The 15,806-nt window shown below is 36.5% G+C and overlaps 1 protein-coding gene across 1 annotated transcript in view; it reads left to right on the plus strand.

The window, feature by feature from the left end:
• The window catches only part of LRPPRC (leucine rich pentatricopeptide repeat containing), a 105,200-nt gene that overhangs the window by 56,740 nt on the left and 32,654 nt on the right, over positions 1-15,806 (plus strand). The window contains exons 24-25 of the mRNA XM_021701168.1: positions 4,713-4,837; positions 5,308-5,414. Of these exons, the coding sequence (XP_021556843.1) occupies positions 4,713-4,837; positions 5,308-5,414 (232 nt within the window). The remainder of the gene's footprint in view (positions 1-4,712; positions 4,838-5,307; positions 5,415-15,806) is intronic.

Consider the following 15,806-nt stretch of genomic DNA (forward strand, 5'->3'; position numbering starts at 1 on the left):
AACAACTGCTTAAGATTTATGGAATAGTTTGTTTTTAGAGTGTTGAAGTGTTTTTTCCCATGTTTTAAACTTTTTTTCTCCCCCAAACTCCCCTTTTCTCTAGTGATTTCAGATTTTGAGAGCTTTTCAAGTCAGTGATCCCTTTAGGTAAATTGCCGCTTCACTAACACTTTATGTATAATGTTGAAGCACATTATTCCAATTAAAAATCAATATTTGTCATTTTTTGGTGGTTTAAATTAAGTATACTCTCTGGGTTGGAAAGTAAGTTACTCTAAGGAGATTAAGTTTGAAGCTACTGATAGGTGAATAGATAGTTGTCACTAGTCATTCTTGTTCTAACAGTACAGGATTGTGTGAAATGCATTTATGATTTTTATAGTTAGGTATGGTGAGGAGTTTGACTTAGGAGTGCTTTGTTTCCTGGTATCTTTGAGTAGATATTTTTATGATCAGTGGATGCCTCATATGAATGTATGTCCAGTGTTTGTATTTCTGTCAGTGACATTATAGCATACTTTAATTCCATTAATAATGACTAAAACTAAAGGTGGTATCAGATTTGCCATGTGAGCTTAAGCTTGCAGTTTTAGATGTTCCTCCATGAAATAATGCAAAATTACAGTTTGTAGTGGGGTATATATAGGGTCATGTTCCCTTAAAAAAGTGAATTGGAGATTGTAGAGTGTATTTTAATATGGGCCAAGTACATTCCAGTTAACAAGTAAAACTCTTAGTTGTAAATCTTTCTTTAAAAGATATATTTATTTGAGAGAGCGTGAGCGCGAGAGAGCACAAGTTGGGGGAGAGGAGAGAATCTCAAGTCGACTCTGTGCTGAGCATAGATCCTGATGTGGCGCTCTATCTCATAACCCTGAGATCATGACCTGAGCTGAAACCAAGAGTCGGACACTTAACCAGCTGAGCCACCCAGGCACCCCAATAGATAAAACTCTCTTTTACCTGCTCAAATTACTTACTAGACTCAGCCTATGATATATATTTGTTCTTAAAATTTAGAATTACAGAATCTTCCTTTTTCCTGTTCTGCCTTCACAGACTCACAGAATTTTGATAAAGCTTATATTAATTTGCATCAATCAAAAAAATTTTTAAATGATTGCTTATTAACATACATAGTTTCATTCATGAAAATTATTTTATATACACTTCATTGAAATATTTTGGGGAGGGTCTAGTCATTGAAAAAAAAGTCATTAGTGGGTTTGCCTTTTTTTTTTTTTAGAGATACAATATGTTATGGAGTTGCTTTTCTTTTAGCATTATTTGAGGTTTGTGAAAGCAGTGGCTAAAGTTTTATCAGGAATGGGCTTAAAAATTTGTGACACATTTGTATATAAAGCTTTCAGAATGATGAATACATACTGAAGTAAGCATAGAATCGCAAGTTGTTTTGCATCCAGAATTAATGTTATCAATAAGATTTCTTTAAAACATTACTGTTATTTTAGAGTAGGATTTTAAATCAACTATTGTGTTTTAAAGTATATAAAGGAAGTCACAAAATCATCTTCGGTCACAGCACCTAGAAGTACCCTGAGTGGTAAAGTGTTGTCTAACATCTCGGATATAAAGCAGTTTCCACCTTTTCCTTTGGATATTTTACTGTTCTTGCTGACTTCATCTTGCCTAGTAGAAGTGGTACTTTCACGTGATGATTTTCTCCGCCGGTCTGAAACGTTTGAGTTGATGAAATCTAATAAGCTCAAATTCATAGAACCTCACATTAGAGAATTAGAACTGGGAGGGAACCCCCACAGGTTCCTTGAGTTCAGCCATGGTGATAATCTGCTTTTCATCACCACTTCTGAAATTTATCATATGGCTATAGCTGAGCTAGTCCTGATCAAGTGGGATTGAAATTTAAAAGTCCTGTGAGTACATAACTATTTTCATAGCAGTGTCAATTTTAGATACTTTTTCATATTTTTCATTTTCATCACCCAAGTTTTTAAGCTTTAGTAGGAAAGATTAATGATGACATCATATTACATGAAAGATGGACATTTTTATCTTTTTAATATGACGTGATCCAAGCACAAGTCAGAATGTAGATAGGGATTGAGAAGAAGGGACTGATTATTAGTTCATTTCTTTTTTTTTTCTCCCCAGTTCATTAGTTCATTTCTGTCATCAGTCCACTTATATATGAAATGTTTCATTATAGATTTCTAACTCATTTTGTTGGCAGCCTGAGAGCAGTGACTGTAGTACTTAAAATTACTAACAAATATGTGAATTATTTCCATTTTGCTATTCTTGTCTTTTCTGTTGTTGTTCTGAGCATATATAATCTTCAGAAGCATATATTTGGAGACCAAAGACTATTAACATGTCTCTTTGATTGACAGAACAATTATTCATTCCTTTATTGATAGCTTTGACCTAATGTAGGGGAAATACAGTTGAGACATACTCTTCTAGTTTGGGAATTGATCTGAAAAAGCAGATCATACTCCTTTAAAAAAAATCAGTATGTGTTAGTTGTTCTCTTGAAAATATCGTAGTAGTTTTTCGTTAAATGGAATTGTAGAAGGCTAACAACTGAACGGGTGTCTGAAGCAAGGGGAAATACTGATTATATAAAGGTTTATATCATATGTGGTAGCTACTGTAGCATTTCTCTTGTATGACAGTAATCTAGCCTGCAACATCTACTTGCGGTTTTGAAATTAACCTGTAATTTAGTCTTCACCCCAAATGACAAAAATTCAAATGACTCTGTGGGGTGCCAGAAGATGCACTGTAAACAGGGCTTAGGAAGGGGATAAGGTAGAGCTCTGGCAGGATCGTCTTGCTTTCACTGTGTCAGTATTATTGCAATAAAATTAACACTTCTTCGTGGTATTTTCCTTTCAGTACAGCTTAAAATCTTAATCTAGATAAAATAGTAATTCAGTCTCCGGCAACATAACATTTGTATAATGGACCAAAATGTTAGGGCTTCAATAGAAATTTTAAAAATGCTTTCCTCCTCTTGAAAACGATTGCATGTGAGAGAAAGGTGTTTTCTCCGCAGAGCTTGTTATGAACTGTCACTAACCATGTGTCTCTTTCTATATTTCATACTTTCTTTTCAAAAATCTTCAATTTCTTATTCCACATCGCACCACCTTATTAGGTTAAACAGGCAGCAGTGTTTTTGCTAGAGCATAATGTGTGAGTAGACAGAGTCAACTGAAAGTGGGAAGTGGGAAAGCAGTGCCTTCCTCTGTTTACCCTAATAGCTTTAGCTAATTATTCAATCTTTACATGCCTTGATTTCCTCATCTATTTAAAAATAAAGGAGGGTGGCATGTAGAATTGGATCACATAACTTCTACAGTTTTTCCAAGGTCTTACGTATTTCTCATACTGTCATTTTCCTTTTAAAGGAAAAAGTAGTTTTTGAGGACTCACAAGAATGCATTTCCACACTCTTGTTTAAGAAATTCTGACTTAATGAAAATATCTTTCTTTTAATTTGTTACCACAGAAGAGAACCTTTGACTTTACAGTGGGAAATAATTTTTTTTTAAGATTTTATTTTTAAGTAATCTCAGCATGGGGCTTGCCTTCTAATGAGGGTTCTCCTAGAATTCACTGATCGATCTTTTTTTTTTTTTTTTTTTTTAAAGATTTTATTTATTTATTTGAGAGAGAGAGCACGAGCAGGGGGAAGAGACAGAGGGAGAGGGAGAAACAGACTCCCTGGTGAGCAGGGAAGCCCAATGCGGGACTCGATCCCAAGACCCTGAGATCATGACCCGAGCCGAAGGCAGACGCTTAACCGACTGAGCCACCCAGGCATCCCTCACTGATCGATCTTAAGAATGTCTGAGTTTTTAGCCACTATTCAATAAGTTTCTGTATATATGAATCCTGAAATTATTTCCTCCTTGTCTGGAGAGGTGGCAGTATGAAAAATAGGATGATAAAGTTGAAAGTACTTGAAAATTCCTTGGTAGCTGCTGATAGACGTTTCATAATGTTTCCCAAATCTAGAATTATTGAGGACTGTAAACACACATAAGTAGTTAGAAAAAATATTTGATAGTAGTCCTTGTGTTTTTAGAAATAATGTATTCTTATGACAACTTAACATATGAAATCAGATTTTTAAAAAATATTTTATTTATTTAGAGAGCGTGTGGGTGCGTGAGCATGAACGGGGGGGAGGGGCAGAGGGCGCTGAATGTGGATCCTGATGTGGGGGCTCGATCCCAGGACCCTGAGATCATGACCTGAGCTGAAACCAAGTCAGACGCTCAACTGACTGAGCCACCCAGGCACCCCTGAAATCAGACTTTATTTATAATAGTCTCAGAGAATGCCTTTATTTATTTGCACTTTTTTTAAAGAGTGCTATTTAGGGGCGCCTGGGTGGCTTAGTCGGTTTAGCATCCGATTCTTGATCTCAACTCAGGTCTTGATCTCAGAGTCATGAGTTCAAGCCCCATGTTCGGCTCCATGCCCAACTTTAAAAAAATAAAAATAAAAAGAGTGCTATTTAGCAAGTGAAATAATGAAAGATGAAGGAGGGAAAATAGGGAACTGTTAATGATGTCTGTACTCAGAACATTTATTTATACTATATAAGGATTGTCTTTTTCCATTTTGGCTTTTTTAAAGCTCAGTCGTGTACATTTTGACTGCTCGTTTTGTACCTCTAGATATATTTTATTCATTGTTCATATTTTGATGTTTCCAAGGGATGACTTAGGTGCTGCTCTTGAAGTCGCCATTGACTGCTATGCAAAGTATAAAGTATTACCAAGGATTCATGATATCTTATGTAAACTGATAGACAAAGGCGAGACTGATCTAATTCAGAAAGGTTGGTCACCTCCAGTATCTTGCTGTAGTTGTTTTTCCCTTCTTGCTTATTTAATCTCAGTGCATTGCTGTGAAGAGAAAATTTAACAGGAAGGGGAGCACATACACGGGAACTTCGCTATACTTCTAAAGTAAAAAGGACAATGTCAGGTAGATTTTCAGTGCTGTCAGGTATCGTTGATTTTAATAACTGTTCATTTTGCAAACTTGCCTCTCTGTTATTTTTTGCTCTACTTCTTGGTGATCTGCCTTGGTGAGGAGTTTTCCCCCTTTATCCTCACCAGTTCTCTTTGAAGCTAGTCTTAGGTACTTACTGTCATAAATGTATGCTGTTAGATAAAGAATGTGATGGAAAATTGGTTGACAGTGCTAGTCTTTAAGTTATTGTAAATGTTTGTTTTAAAGTTTTCTTATTTGTCCAGAACTTCAAGTGATACTGTGTTTCTTTATATTTTTTCTTCTACTCTCTAGTAATGAACTTTGTGAGCCAAGAACAAGGTGAAATGACGATGCTATATGATCTCTTCTTCGCCTTCCTACAAACAGGAAATTACAAAGAGGCCAAGAAGATCATTGAGGTATGATTTTTAACTACAGTATTCTAATTGTACAGCTATTTAGACTCTTAATTGGAATATGTTTAAAAATTTTAACCTTTAATTACGGTTGTTCTGATTCATGTTAATATAATTCAATCCCGATAATGGGGGCTGGAGGGGGGGGGGACTCGGCCAACTTCTTTATTGTATATAATTACAGTTCAGAAAAGGCAGCCTGGTTGTATGTTGAATTTGTTTCCTCACTTTGTTAAATTCACTGTTATGTATCAAAATGATATTTGCATATTAAATCTTGGATTGTGGAACAATTAAATTAAACTGGCATTCCTGGGTGTAAAGTTGCTAATCCTCTTTGCCAAGGAATTCTTTGTTCTTAAAAGCAGTGGAATTTAATTTGCTGCAGACCATGCTCAGATTTATTTGTAATGCTTGTCTACAAGTTAATCAGCCAAACAAGTGCCGTCTGCAACTGTTTGGCATTTAATTTAAAATTTCTTCTTCTTCTTTTCTTTTTTTTTAAACTATGGTAAGCAGCTTATGGGAAATGGTAGGTGACAAACCTGGCCTATTTAGGATTAGTGTATTGTATCTAGGCTTGATTGAAATTTTGCTTACTGAAATTGATAAGTCAAAGGGCAACTGTAAAGACTGTCCAAATTATGATTAACTTCACTATTAAACAGCTCTGTTTCCTCTAAATAAAACATTCCACAGAGGATAGATCCATTACCTTAAGAAAACTTATTTAATGTGAAATAAATAAAGTATATATCAGTAATCCTGTTTCTGTCAGATCATACTTTGCCATTATTACTCCATGTTTTTTTCCAAAAGTTCCCGTGGTAGATAGGACACAAAGGTGGTATTTGGCCTCCTTATTTGTGTATTGATGACTGCTTATCATGAAGTTGAAAATGTAGGCATACAACCCCGAAAATTATTAGTTTCTCTTGATGTTTTTCAAAAGAGAGAAAAGTATGAAAAGGGAAGACTGTGAAATTGATTCAGAATGTTCTTCTCGGCCTATCTGTCTTACAACTCAGTCTGTCCTCCTGTCAGAGGGAAGTGGGACATGCTATCTTGGACAGGTGCTTCTGTAGCTCAAGTAGTTTATTTGTATTCTCTAGAAAATAGTATAAATTCTTTCATTAAAAGTGCCTGGTGTATCTGAAAATGCGGGAAGCTGTCTGCTTTTTGAGTTCTGCTGCTCTGTATGCCTGGTATCAGTATTAGCAGGGCACTGATCAGAGGGGAAATGAAGCTCAGGTTATTCACATAATAGTGACGAGAGGCTCTATAGTAGGAAATCATGTGTGTCTCATTATGCGATAATCAAGACATAATAGGAAGAGCCAAAGGCATAAGAGTGAGCTCTCCTTTTGCCATCTACTTGCTAGTGTGGTAATGGACAGTTACTAAACCTTTTTAAGCTTCCTTCTCTATAAAAGGGAATATAGTATCTTTCTTTAAGATTCAATCACATAATGTATGTAAAGCAGCTTGCATGTTTCTGGATTATGGTAGTAATCAATATTAATTCTCTTTGCCCCTTAAAAGTAGGGATTGCGTTATCTGCTTTACCCCACATAATTCGCAATATGATGCTTAAGCATAAAGGTACATGCTGTCACATGAATAGGCAAGAGAAAACTGCCTCTTAATTACTTTAAAGCTTTGCCAGTGCAACATCATTGAATGTAATCATTTAGGGATGCTGTCTACTGATGACAGAATTTTCATAGTGGATGTGTACAAAATTGCTTAAAGGATAAAGAATGGCTTTACAGAACCCCTGCGGTATTCTAGGGTAGGACAGCAGGTGTGTGATACATGGGAATATACTGAAGCACATTTCCAGTTTCTTTTTTTTTAATGGTTAGTTGGATTTGAATTGAGTGGGAACTTGCTTTTTTCACTACTAAAAGTCAAGACCTGGAATTCTCTCTTGTAGTTTTCTAAGGATTATTGAAAATATAAAGAGTAATAAAAAATAATAAACTATGTATCAGCATGTGAAAGAATATTGTAAATGCTGAGCAACATTTTTTTATCATTCTCAAAAATGCAATAGTGTCTTATCAATGGGTAGATTTGCTAGGGTTGAGTTTCCAAAGCAAAATATAAAATGAAGCTTCTTTGTATTTCAAGCACTGTGGGAGATAAGATAAGCCAGTCATAAAAAATGTTCACATTAAATGAAGAAAGAAGAGTCAGGATTCAGTGTGTAATAGGACTTGTGTTGTTTTTTAAATGAGCTGGTGTACATATATCGTGTATTACATATAATACATTTTTATTTTTATTTTTATCATTTTATTTATTTATTTTGATGGAGAGAGAGAGAGAACGAGAGAGGGAACACAAGCAGGAGGAGTGGGAGAGGGAGAAGCAGGCTTTAAACTGAGCAAGGAGCCCGACGCAGGGTTCGATCTCAGGACCCTGGGACCATGACCTGAGCTGAAGGCAGATGCTTAACGACTGAGCCGCACAGGCGCCCCTATAATACATTTTTAATATTGTCTTACATTTTATTTCCATACATGGATTATTGCAGGAGAGTGGAGTTACAGCTGTTATTCTACTTGTACCCTTCTGTATTTCCTGAGTTTTCTATAATGAGCATATAAATTCTTATACTCAGAAAAAGTGTGTTCTTCCAAAAGAAAGAAAGAGAGAAAAGTGAATGAGATGAAGATTTACTAAAAGCGAATCAGACCAAGAGCTAATGTGAAGCTCCTTGAATGTGAGGTTATTGTGTGAGAATAATTACTATATGAGACTGAGAAGTGTTAACTGCTATAAGAAAAGTATGAATACTTCTGAGAGTTCAAGGATGGAACTTATTCCCAGTGAAGGAAATTAGACAAGACTTTCTGGAGGAAATGGAGCATGAAGTGGGGGTTGATGCATATGGTATACTTTAACATTCGAGAGTTTGATAGGGCTGGGAAGGGTATTACAGGTATTAGAGGTCAAGCAAAGAAGTAGAAAGAGGAAATCTCTAAAAAGTTCTTTTTCCCCAGCTTTATTGAGATATAATTGACATGTAACATTGTGTCAGTTTAAGGTATACAGCGTGTTAATTTGATTACTTACATTTTACAAAATGATTACTGCAGTAGCATTAGTTAACACCTCACATAATTACCATTTCTTTTTTGTGATGAGAACATGTAGGATTTACTGTCTTAGTGGGGCACCTGGGTGGCTCAGTTGGTTAAGTGTTTGCACTCTTGATTGCAGTTCAGGTCTTGATCTCAGGGTCAGGAGTTTAAGCCCAGCTTGGAGCACTTAAAAAAATATAGATCAATATAATAGGTATATATACATAAATATATAGATATATAGATTTATTCTCTTAACTTTCAAGTGTATAATATTGTTTCTCTTTTTTATTAATAACTTTTTTAAAAAGTTTTATTAAGTAATCTCTACACCCAATGTAGGGCTCAAACTCAAGACCCTGAGTTCAAGAGTCACACACTCCTCTGATTGAGCCAGGCAGGCACCCTTGTAATATACTATTGTATATAATATATAATAATATAATATAGTATAATATAGTATTGTTAACTGTAATGACTATGCTGTACGTTAGGTCCCCAGAACTGATTCATCTTATATGGGAAGTTTGTACCCTTTGACTAATATCTCCCCATTTCCCCTGAGCCCCTGGCAAACACCATTCTAGAAGTTTGGTTGTTTTAGATTTGACATATGAGATCATACTGTATCTGTCTTTTTCTGCCTGACATATCTCACTTAGCATAATACCCTCAAGGTCCATCCTGTTTGACCAGTTTCCCCTGCCTCCCTTCTTCCTTCCTTTCCTCTTTCCCTGCCTGTCTCCTTCTTCCCTCTCTCTCTTCCTTAATTCAATAATAAATAATTATTTTTTTAAGATTTTATTTATTTATGTCAGAGCGAGAGAGAGAGAGCATGAGCAGGCGGGAGAGGCAGAGGGAGAAGCTGACTCCTCACTAAGCAGGGAGCCCGACATGGGGCTCGATCCCAGGATCCTGGGATCATGATGTGAACCAAAGGCAGACACTTAACCAACTGAGCCACGCAGGCGCCCCAATAATAAATACTTATTGATGACATCTTACAGTCTAGTCTTAGCGAAAGACCTTAAAAAAAAATGAATCTATAATCTGCAGTAATTGCTGTAGAAAAGACCTATTGCAGATTTGATCTTTCTGAGGAAGTCATTTGGGATGAGAACTAAAGGATGAATTGGGGGCCAGCCACATGGAGTGGGAGGCAAAAGCATTTCAGGTAGAGGGAACTCCCTGTGCAAAGGCCCTGAGGCAGGAAAGTGCTTCCATCTTTTATCTTTTTTCTGTCTCTTAGGACTCTTATCAGATAACACTCAAAAAAGTGTCTGGTCCATTATTAAATACTTAATAAATGTTAGTTTTATTCCCTTCCTTCTGTGTGACAGTCTTCCCTATATTGAAGTCAACCCTTTTGTCTCTCCTGCGTCTCATCCTCTGCAGGGTAACTCTCCCTACCTAGATCCTCTCAGTGTTCTGCTGGCACATTCTGGAATGAAATTGAGGAAATGTTCACAACTTATTTTTACAAACTTACATAATACCAGGTCAATATTTTGTGAACTGTATTCTGTTCACAAAATACAGTTTTGATGATCAGTGTGACTTTTTTCCCTTGTGACTAGATTCACGTAAAATTTACACATGTTCCTTTTTAAAATATGCCAAGTATGAAGACGCACTGTTAATCCCATTACTCATCTAATCATTTCTGCGGTTTTTCTGTCCTTTATATAGTGCATATTTCTTTTATATATAATTGAAATGAATCAAACCATAGCTTCACCCTACATCACTGTTTCTGCATTCCATGCCTATGTAATTGAGAACTCTTCTGATCATTATTTTTAATGACCACATCAATTTCCATAGTATAAGTGAACTAAAGTTTATTTGCCCATTTTTCTTTTGAGAAAAATTTTTGCTTAAAAGAAATCATCATAACTCACATCTTAACCTATAGATATAGGTATATTTGGTTTTCAGATTATTTACTTAGGATCATTTCTTAGAAGTAAGTGAAATGTCATTACTGTTAAGGCCCCTGATACATAAAGACAGAAATTTTGTTCTGTCCTTATAGGTGATACCTCTTCTGTGGTTCATCATAGCAGAGATTTGGTCTAAAGCCCAGGCCTCCTGTGGTTTAGTCCCATGCTCCTTCTGCTAGAAATTATGATAAAATAAGATGGTATTTTTTTTCTTTCTTTCTTTCTTTCTTTTTTTAAACCAGGGTAATGGCTGGCCTCTTAGAATGAATTTGGAAGCTTTCCTTTCTCTTCTATTTTTTTTTTTAAAGATTTTATTTATTTGATAGACACAGCGAGAGCAGGAACACAAGCAGGGAGAGTGGAAGAGGGAGAAGCAAGTTTCTCGCGGAGCAGGGAGCCCAATGTGGGGCTCGATCCCAGGATCCTGGGATCATGACCTGAGCTGAGGGCAGACGCTTAACGACTGAGCCACCCAGGCACCCCATCTCTTCTAATTTTTTTTGAATAGTTTGAGAAGAATAGGTATTCATTCTTCTTTAAATGTTTGGTAGAATTCACCTGTGAAGCTGTCTGGTCCTGAACTTTTCTTTGTTAGGAGTACTTTGATAACTGATTTATTTTCATTGCTAGTGATTGATCTGTTCGAATTTTCTATTTCTTCCTGATTCAGCTTTGGAAGGTTATATATTTCTAGGAATTTATGTTTCTTCTTGGTTGTCCGGTTTATTGGCATATAATAAGATGGTATTTTCTCACTTAAAAAAGGACTTTATTTTTCCAGGCAAGTATTTTTTAAGGTACTTCAGTCATCTCCCAGGAAGGAAGTGTTGCAAGGTCATTTAATAAATTAACATTGTTTGGATAATTCATTTTGTGTTTTAAGACTGGACATTAAGTCCAGGGAGGGATGATACATACAAGTATGAAAAGAGTTAAATTATGATATGAAATGTTAAATAACTATACTAAAGGTTTCCATAAAGAAATATTTATGTTTATTCTTAGCCCTTTGAGCAGTTGAGCAGTCATGTACTTAGTACCTGCCATGTGCCAGGGCCTGCTAAGTTTTCCAGGTACAAACACAAAGATCTTTGAGTAAGAGTATAAGAGTCTGCTTTAAATTTGCTTAGCAGGGCGCCTGGGTGGCTCAGTCGGTTAAGCGGCTGCCTTCGGCTTGGGTCATGGTCCTAGAGTCCTGGGATCGAGTCCCACATCAGGGAGCCCGCTTCCCCCTCTCCCTCTGCCTGTTGCTCTCCCTGCTTGTGACTGCTCTCTCTCTCTCAAATAAATAAAATCTTTTTAAAAAAAAATAAAATAAATTTGCTTAGCATTTCTCATTTCAGCCTTTTCCTTTGAGGTTCAAACTTAGATTAGAAGCTAAACAGTATAATTACTATTAGTTACACTTTTCTATTTCCAAATGGTTTTCATGTATATCTTCATAGGAGGTTCACAAAACAACTCTGAGAAGTAATTAAGGCAGGAAACTTTAGTTCAGAGTGTCAGTATGGAGCTTGTTTAGTTAGTGGTAGTTACAGAATTTGAAATCGGGTCCTGATTCCACATTTTCTCTCAGTTCTCCTATATCATTCCTACCTCTGTGATCTTGCTCTCTTTTTTAAATTGAGATAAGATAGGGGTGCCTGGGTGGCTCAGTCGGTTAAGCATCTGCCTTCGGCTCAGGTCATTTTCCCAGGGTCCTGGGATCGAGCCCCGCATCGGGCTCTGCTCAGCGGGAGTCTGCTAACCTCTGCCTCCCCCTACCACTTGTACATGTGTGTGCGTGCACTCTCTCTCTCTCTCTCTCAAATAAATAAAATCTTTTCTAAGAACTGAGATAAGATATAGCATCGTGTGGGCGCCTGGGTGGCTCAGTTGGTTAAGCGACTGCCTTCGGCTCAGGTCATGATCCTGGAGTCCCTGGATCGAGTCCCGCATCGGGCTCCCTGCTCGGCAGGGAGTCTGCTTCTCCCTCTGACCCTCCCCCCTCTCATGTGCTCTCTCTCATTCTCTCTCTCAAATAAATAAATAAAATCTTAAAAAAAAAAAAAAGATAGCATCGTGTAAGTTTAAGGTATGCAATGTTTTAATTTGATGCCTTTATATATTGCAATATGATCTCCATTGACCCCCTCAATATCTGAACCACCACCTTTCTCCAGAATTATTCTTTCTTGATTTTCTTTTTCCCTCTTTTTATCTGCTGTTACCCTTCCATCACATGGTAGCCAGAGTGAATTTGCTGTCTTCTCAGGAACAAAACCCTTCTTTTTATGGTTTTGTGTTTAGGACAAAAGTTTGGATTACAGTGATCTCCCAGTCTTTGTGGCTTTTCCCTTTGTTCGTTACTAGATCACATGCAAGGTTTTATCCTAATTTGCCTTTCTTAATAAGCCAGAATAGGTCTTATATATTCAGAAGGATTTTTAAAGCTATTTTCTCCCCTGATCTCCCAAATTTTAAGAGATGTCAGTTCTCATGCTAATTTATACCCCTTCTCTCATGAGTTAGTTTACTTTTTAGTATCCCCTGTAACATGTGGTTAAGTGGGTCATGTTTGCTCAGTCATATTTTCCTCCTTACTCTAGACATGGTCTTTAAGTCTATCTCTGAAGATTTTTTTTTTAAGATTTATTTTTGGGACGCCTGGGTGGCTCAGTCATTAAGCATCTGTCTTCGGCTCAGGTCATGATCCCAGGGTCCTGGGATCGAGTCCCACATCAGGCTCCTTGCTCAGTGAGGAGCCTGCTTCTCCCTCTCCCTCTGCTGCTCCCCCTGCTTGTGCTCTCTCTCTCTGACAAATAAATAAAAATCTTAAAAAGAAAAAAAAAGATTTATTTTTATTTATTTGAGAAAAAGAGTGCATGGGTGTGGGGGGAGAGGCAGGGGTGGGGAGAGAGAGAGTCTCAAGCAGACTCCATGCTGAGTGGAGCCTGATGTGGGGCTCGATCTCATGACTCTGAGATCACAACCTAAACCAAAACCAAGAGTCAGACACTTAACTGACTGCACCACCCAGGCACCTCTATCTCTGAAGATTTTAGAGAAAAGGACAAATATTGAAAGATTTAGTAAGTTCCATGATGACCCTTTTCTTCCCTTGCTATTCTAGCTATAAAGATAAATAGTTGGGTTCTTATTTTTGCTTGTCCACTCCCTCTCATGCACTTGATTTTCTTCCTGCTACGTTGAGTAGAGGATATGAGGCTTGAAGAGTTGTTCGTTTGTTTTCCATTTCACGTTTCTAGCATTAATGGCAGGAGACATCAAAACAGGCACAAGCTTCTATTTGAGTCAAATTTAAGATGGTTTTCCTTGAGTTTGAAGTAGGAGAATCTTCATTTCTTTCTACTTTAAAGATAGTAATTATGTGATAGGTCTTTTTACTAGTGTATATAGAAGCCTATTATGGTAACAGCAAATTTACATTAGAGTAATGTAACAAAATTAAATGAAAATTATTTTTTATTTTGCATCACTCTTCTTCTTATACAAGTGAACCTAGTACTAAATTGGAACTTCCCAAAGAATGTTTTGAAGCACAGTAACCTCGGTGGAAACAAACATGCCAGGTTTTTTATTACAATAATTATTTTATTCTCACTGTTCATTAATTAGATTATATGTAGCAAAAACAAAAAATTAGGTAAGTTCATTGTTTTATTTAGGCACTGACTGGTTTTTGGTAAGTTAAATAGCATCCCAGGGCGCCTGGGTGGCTCAGTTGGTTAAGCGACTGCCTTCGGCTCGGGTCATGATCCTGGAGTCCCTGGATCGAGTCCCACATCGGGCTCCCTGTTCGGCAGGGAGTCTGCTTCTCCCTCTGACCCTCCTCCCTCTCATGCTCTCTGTCTCTCATTCTCTCTGTCTCAAATAAATAAATAAATAAATCTTTTAAAAAAAAATAAATAGCATCCCAATTAGAATTCTATTCTTCTCCATATTTTTATTGCATTTTCTATTTTTACTTTCAACTTGTAGTGCTTAAAATTCAATAAGATGTTAAGAGATAAGCCAGAAATGTAGACTATTACAGAAGCCTAGGAGATTTAGTTAATCTGACCTAGATGTTCTTTTGATGATTGAGATTTATAATGTGAAAACAGTTCTCAATTTCAAAATGAAACATAGGAATATATGCCGTATAAGTCAGCTGTCCTGCCAGTGACAGGCAGATTAATCAGCCACAAAAAGGAAGCATTTACCATAAAAGTTGTGCTATTTAAATCATTGGCATTTGGATCAGCAATAAGTTGAAGTTGTAAGTGAATGTAGTCCTCGCATTTTGCCTTCTTCTAAAGAGGACGGTGCAGTAGTTTTGAAAGGGCTTTTTGTATACATTTGATTTCATTTGGTTTCATTTTCAGTGTAATGCATGTGAAATCAAAGAGGTAATGTGAGAAAATCCTTGAGTAGAAATTGTGTGCAAATGCACATACTAATGATATTTGAGAATATATTTCAGCAGTTGATCTATTCAGCATTTATTTCCCAAGTATCCCAAATGCGCATACTTGCACAGTCAGAATGAGAACACTTTTACAACTTGTACTGTACCAGTTTTTCTGTCATTCTGCCAAAGCTCTGAGATGTTAGTGTCTGCTTCGTTTCTTAATTTAACATTGTACAGTATTATTTTAAGGAATAAAAAATCATGAGGACTTCTAAATAAGAGATCAGATTTGAGGGATCCCTGGTTTAGTCAACAGAGCTGAGTGGAGAAATCAGTGGAGGTACCTCCTCTAGACTGGAACAGCCAGGGCTAATGAGTATGTAGTTTTCTTATCATAATGCTGTGATTGAAATGTAGTATTTAATGGGGAAACCCTCTTACACATGATGAAAATACTATGGTTAGAGTGACAAATCCTTGGAATTATGTGTGAATTAGTTTGCCTTTTATTCCAGTATCCAAAATTATAAAATAAGTGCTTTGAAGCCAGAGTTACTGACTAAACCCTAGTAATTTCTGATTGAGGATATAACATATATCTCAGTAATTGAAATAAACTAAGACTGTGAACTAATTTTAAGTCCTTAGTTTGTTTTAAGTACCTCACTCTTTACACATTTAGTTTTAGATAGTAGGCAAGCATTCGTGGTAGTCAGAATACTTTTATCACTAAATTTTACAAAGCATGTTTCTTTTAAAAGTAAAAGCCATTGGTTTATTGTTGTGATGATGGTTAATAAGTTTGTGGAACAATAATTTTTGCTTCCTGAATCCATTGGGATCTCTGAAGTGTGTGTGTGTTTAATTTGACATCTTTTGGAGTTGATTTAGTTCACCGAGTTAAGGTTTCTTTTTGAACTAAAGAAAGTTTAACCATTTTAATATTTAAAGATTTATGGAATGAAAATTG

Source organism: Neomonachus schauinslandi, chromosome 10 (genome assembly GCF_002201575.2).
Source record: "Neomonachus schauinslandi chromosome 10, ASM220157v2, whole genome shotgun sequence".
Taxonomy (NCBI): domain Eukaryota; kingdom Metazoa; phylum Chordata; class Mammalia; order Carnivora; family Phocidae; genus Neomonachus; species Neomonachus schauinslandi.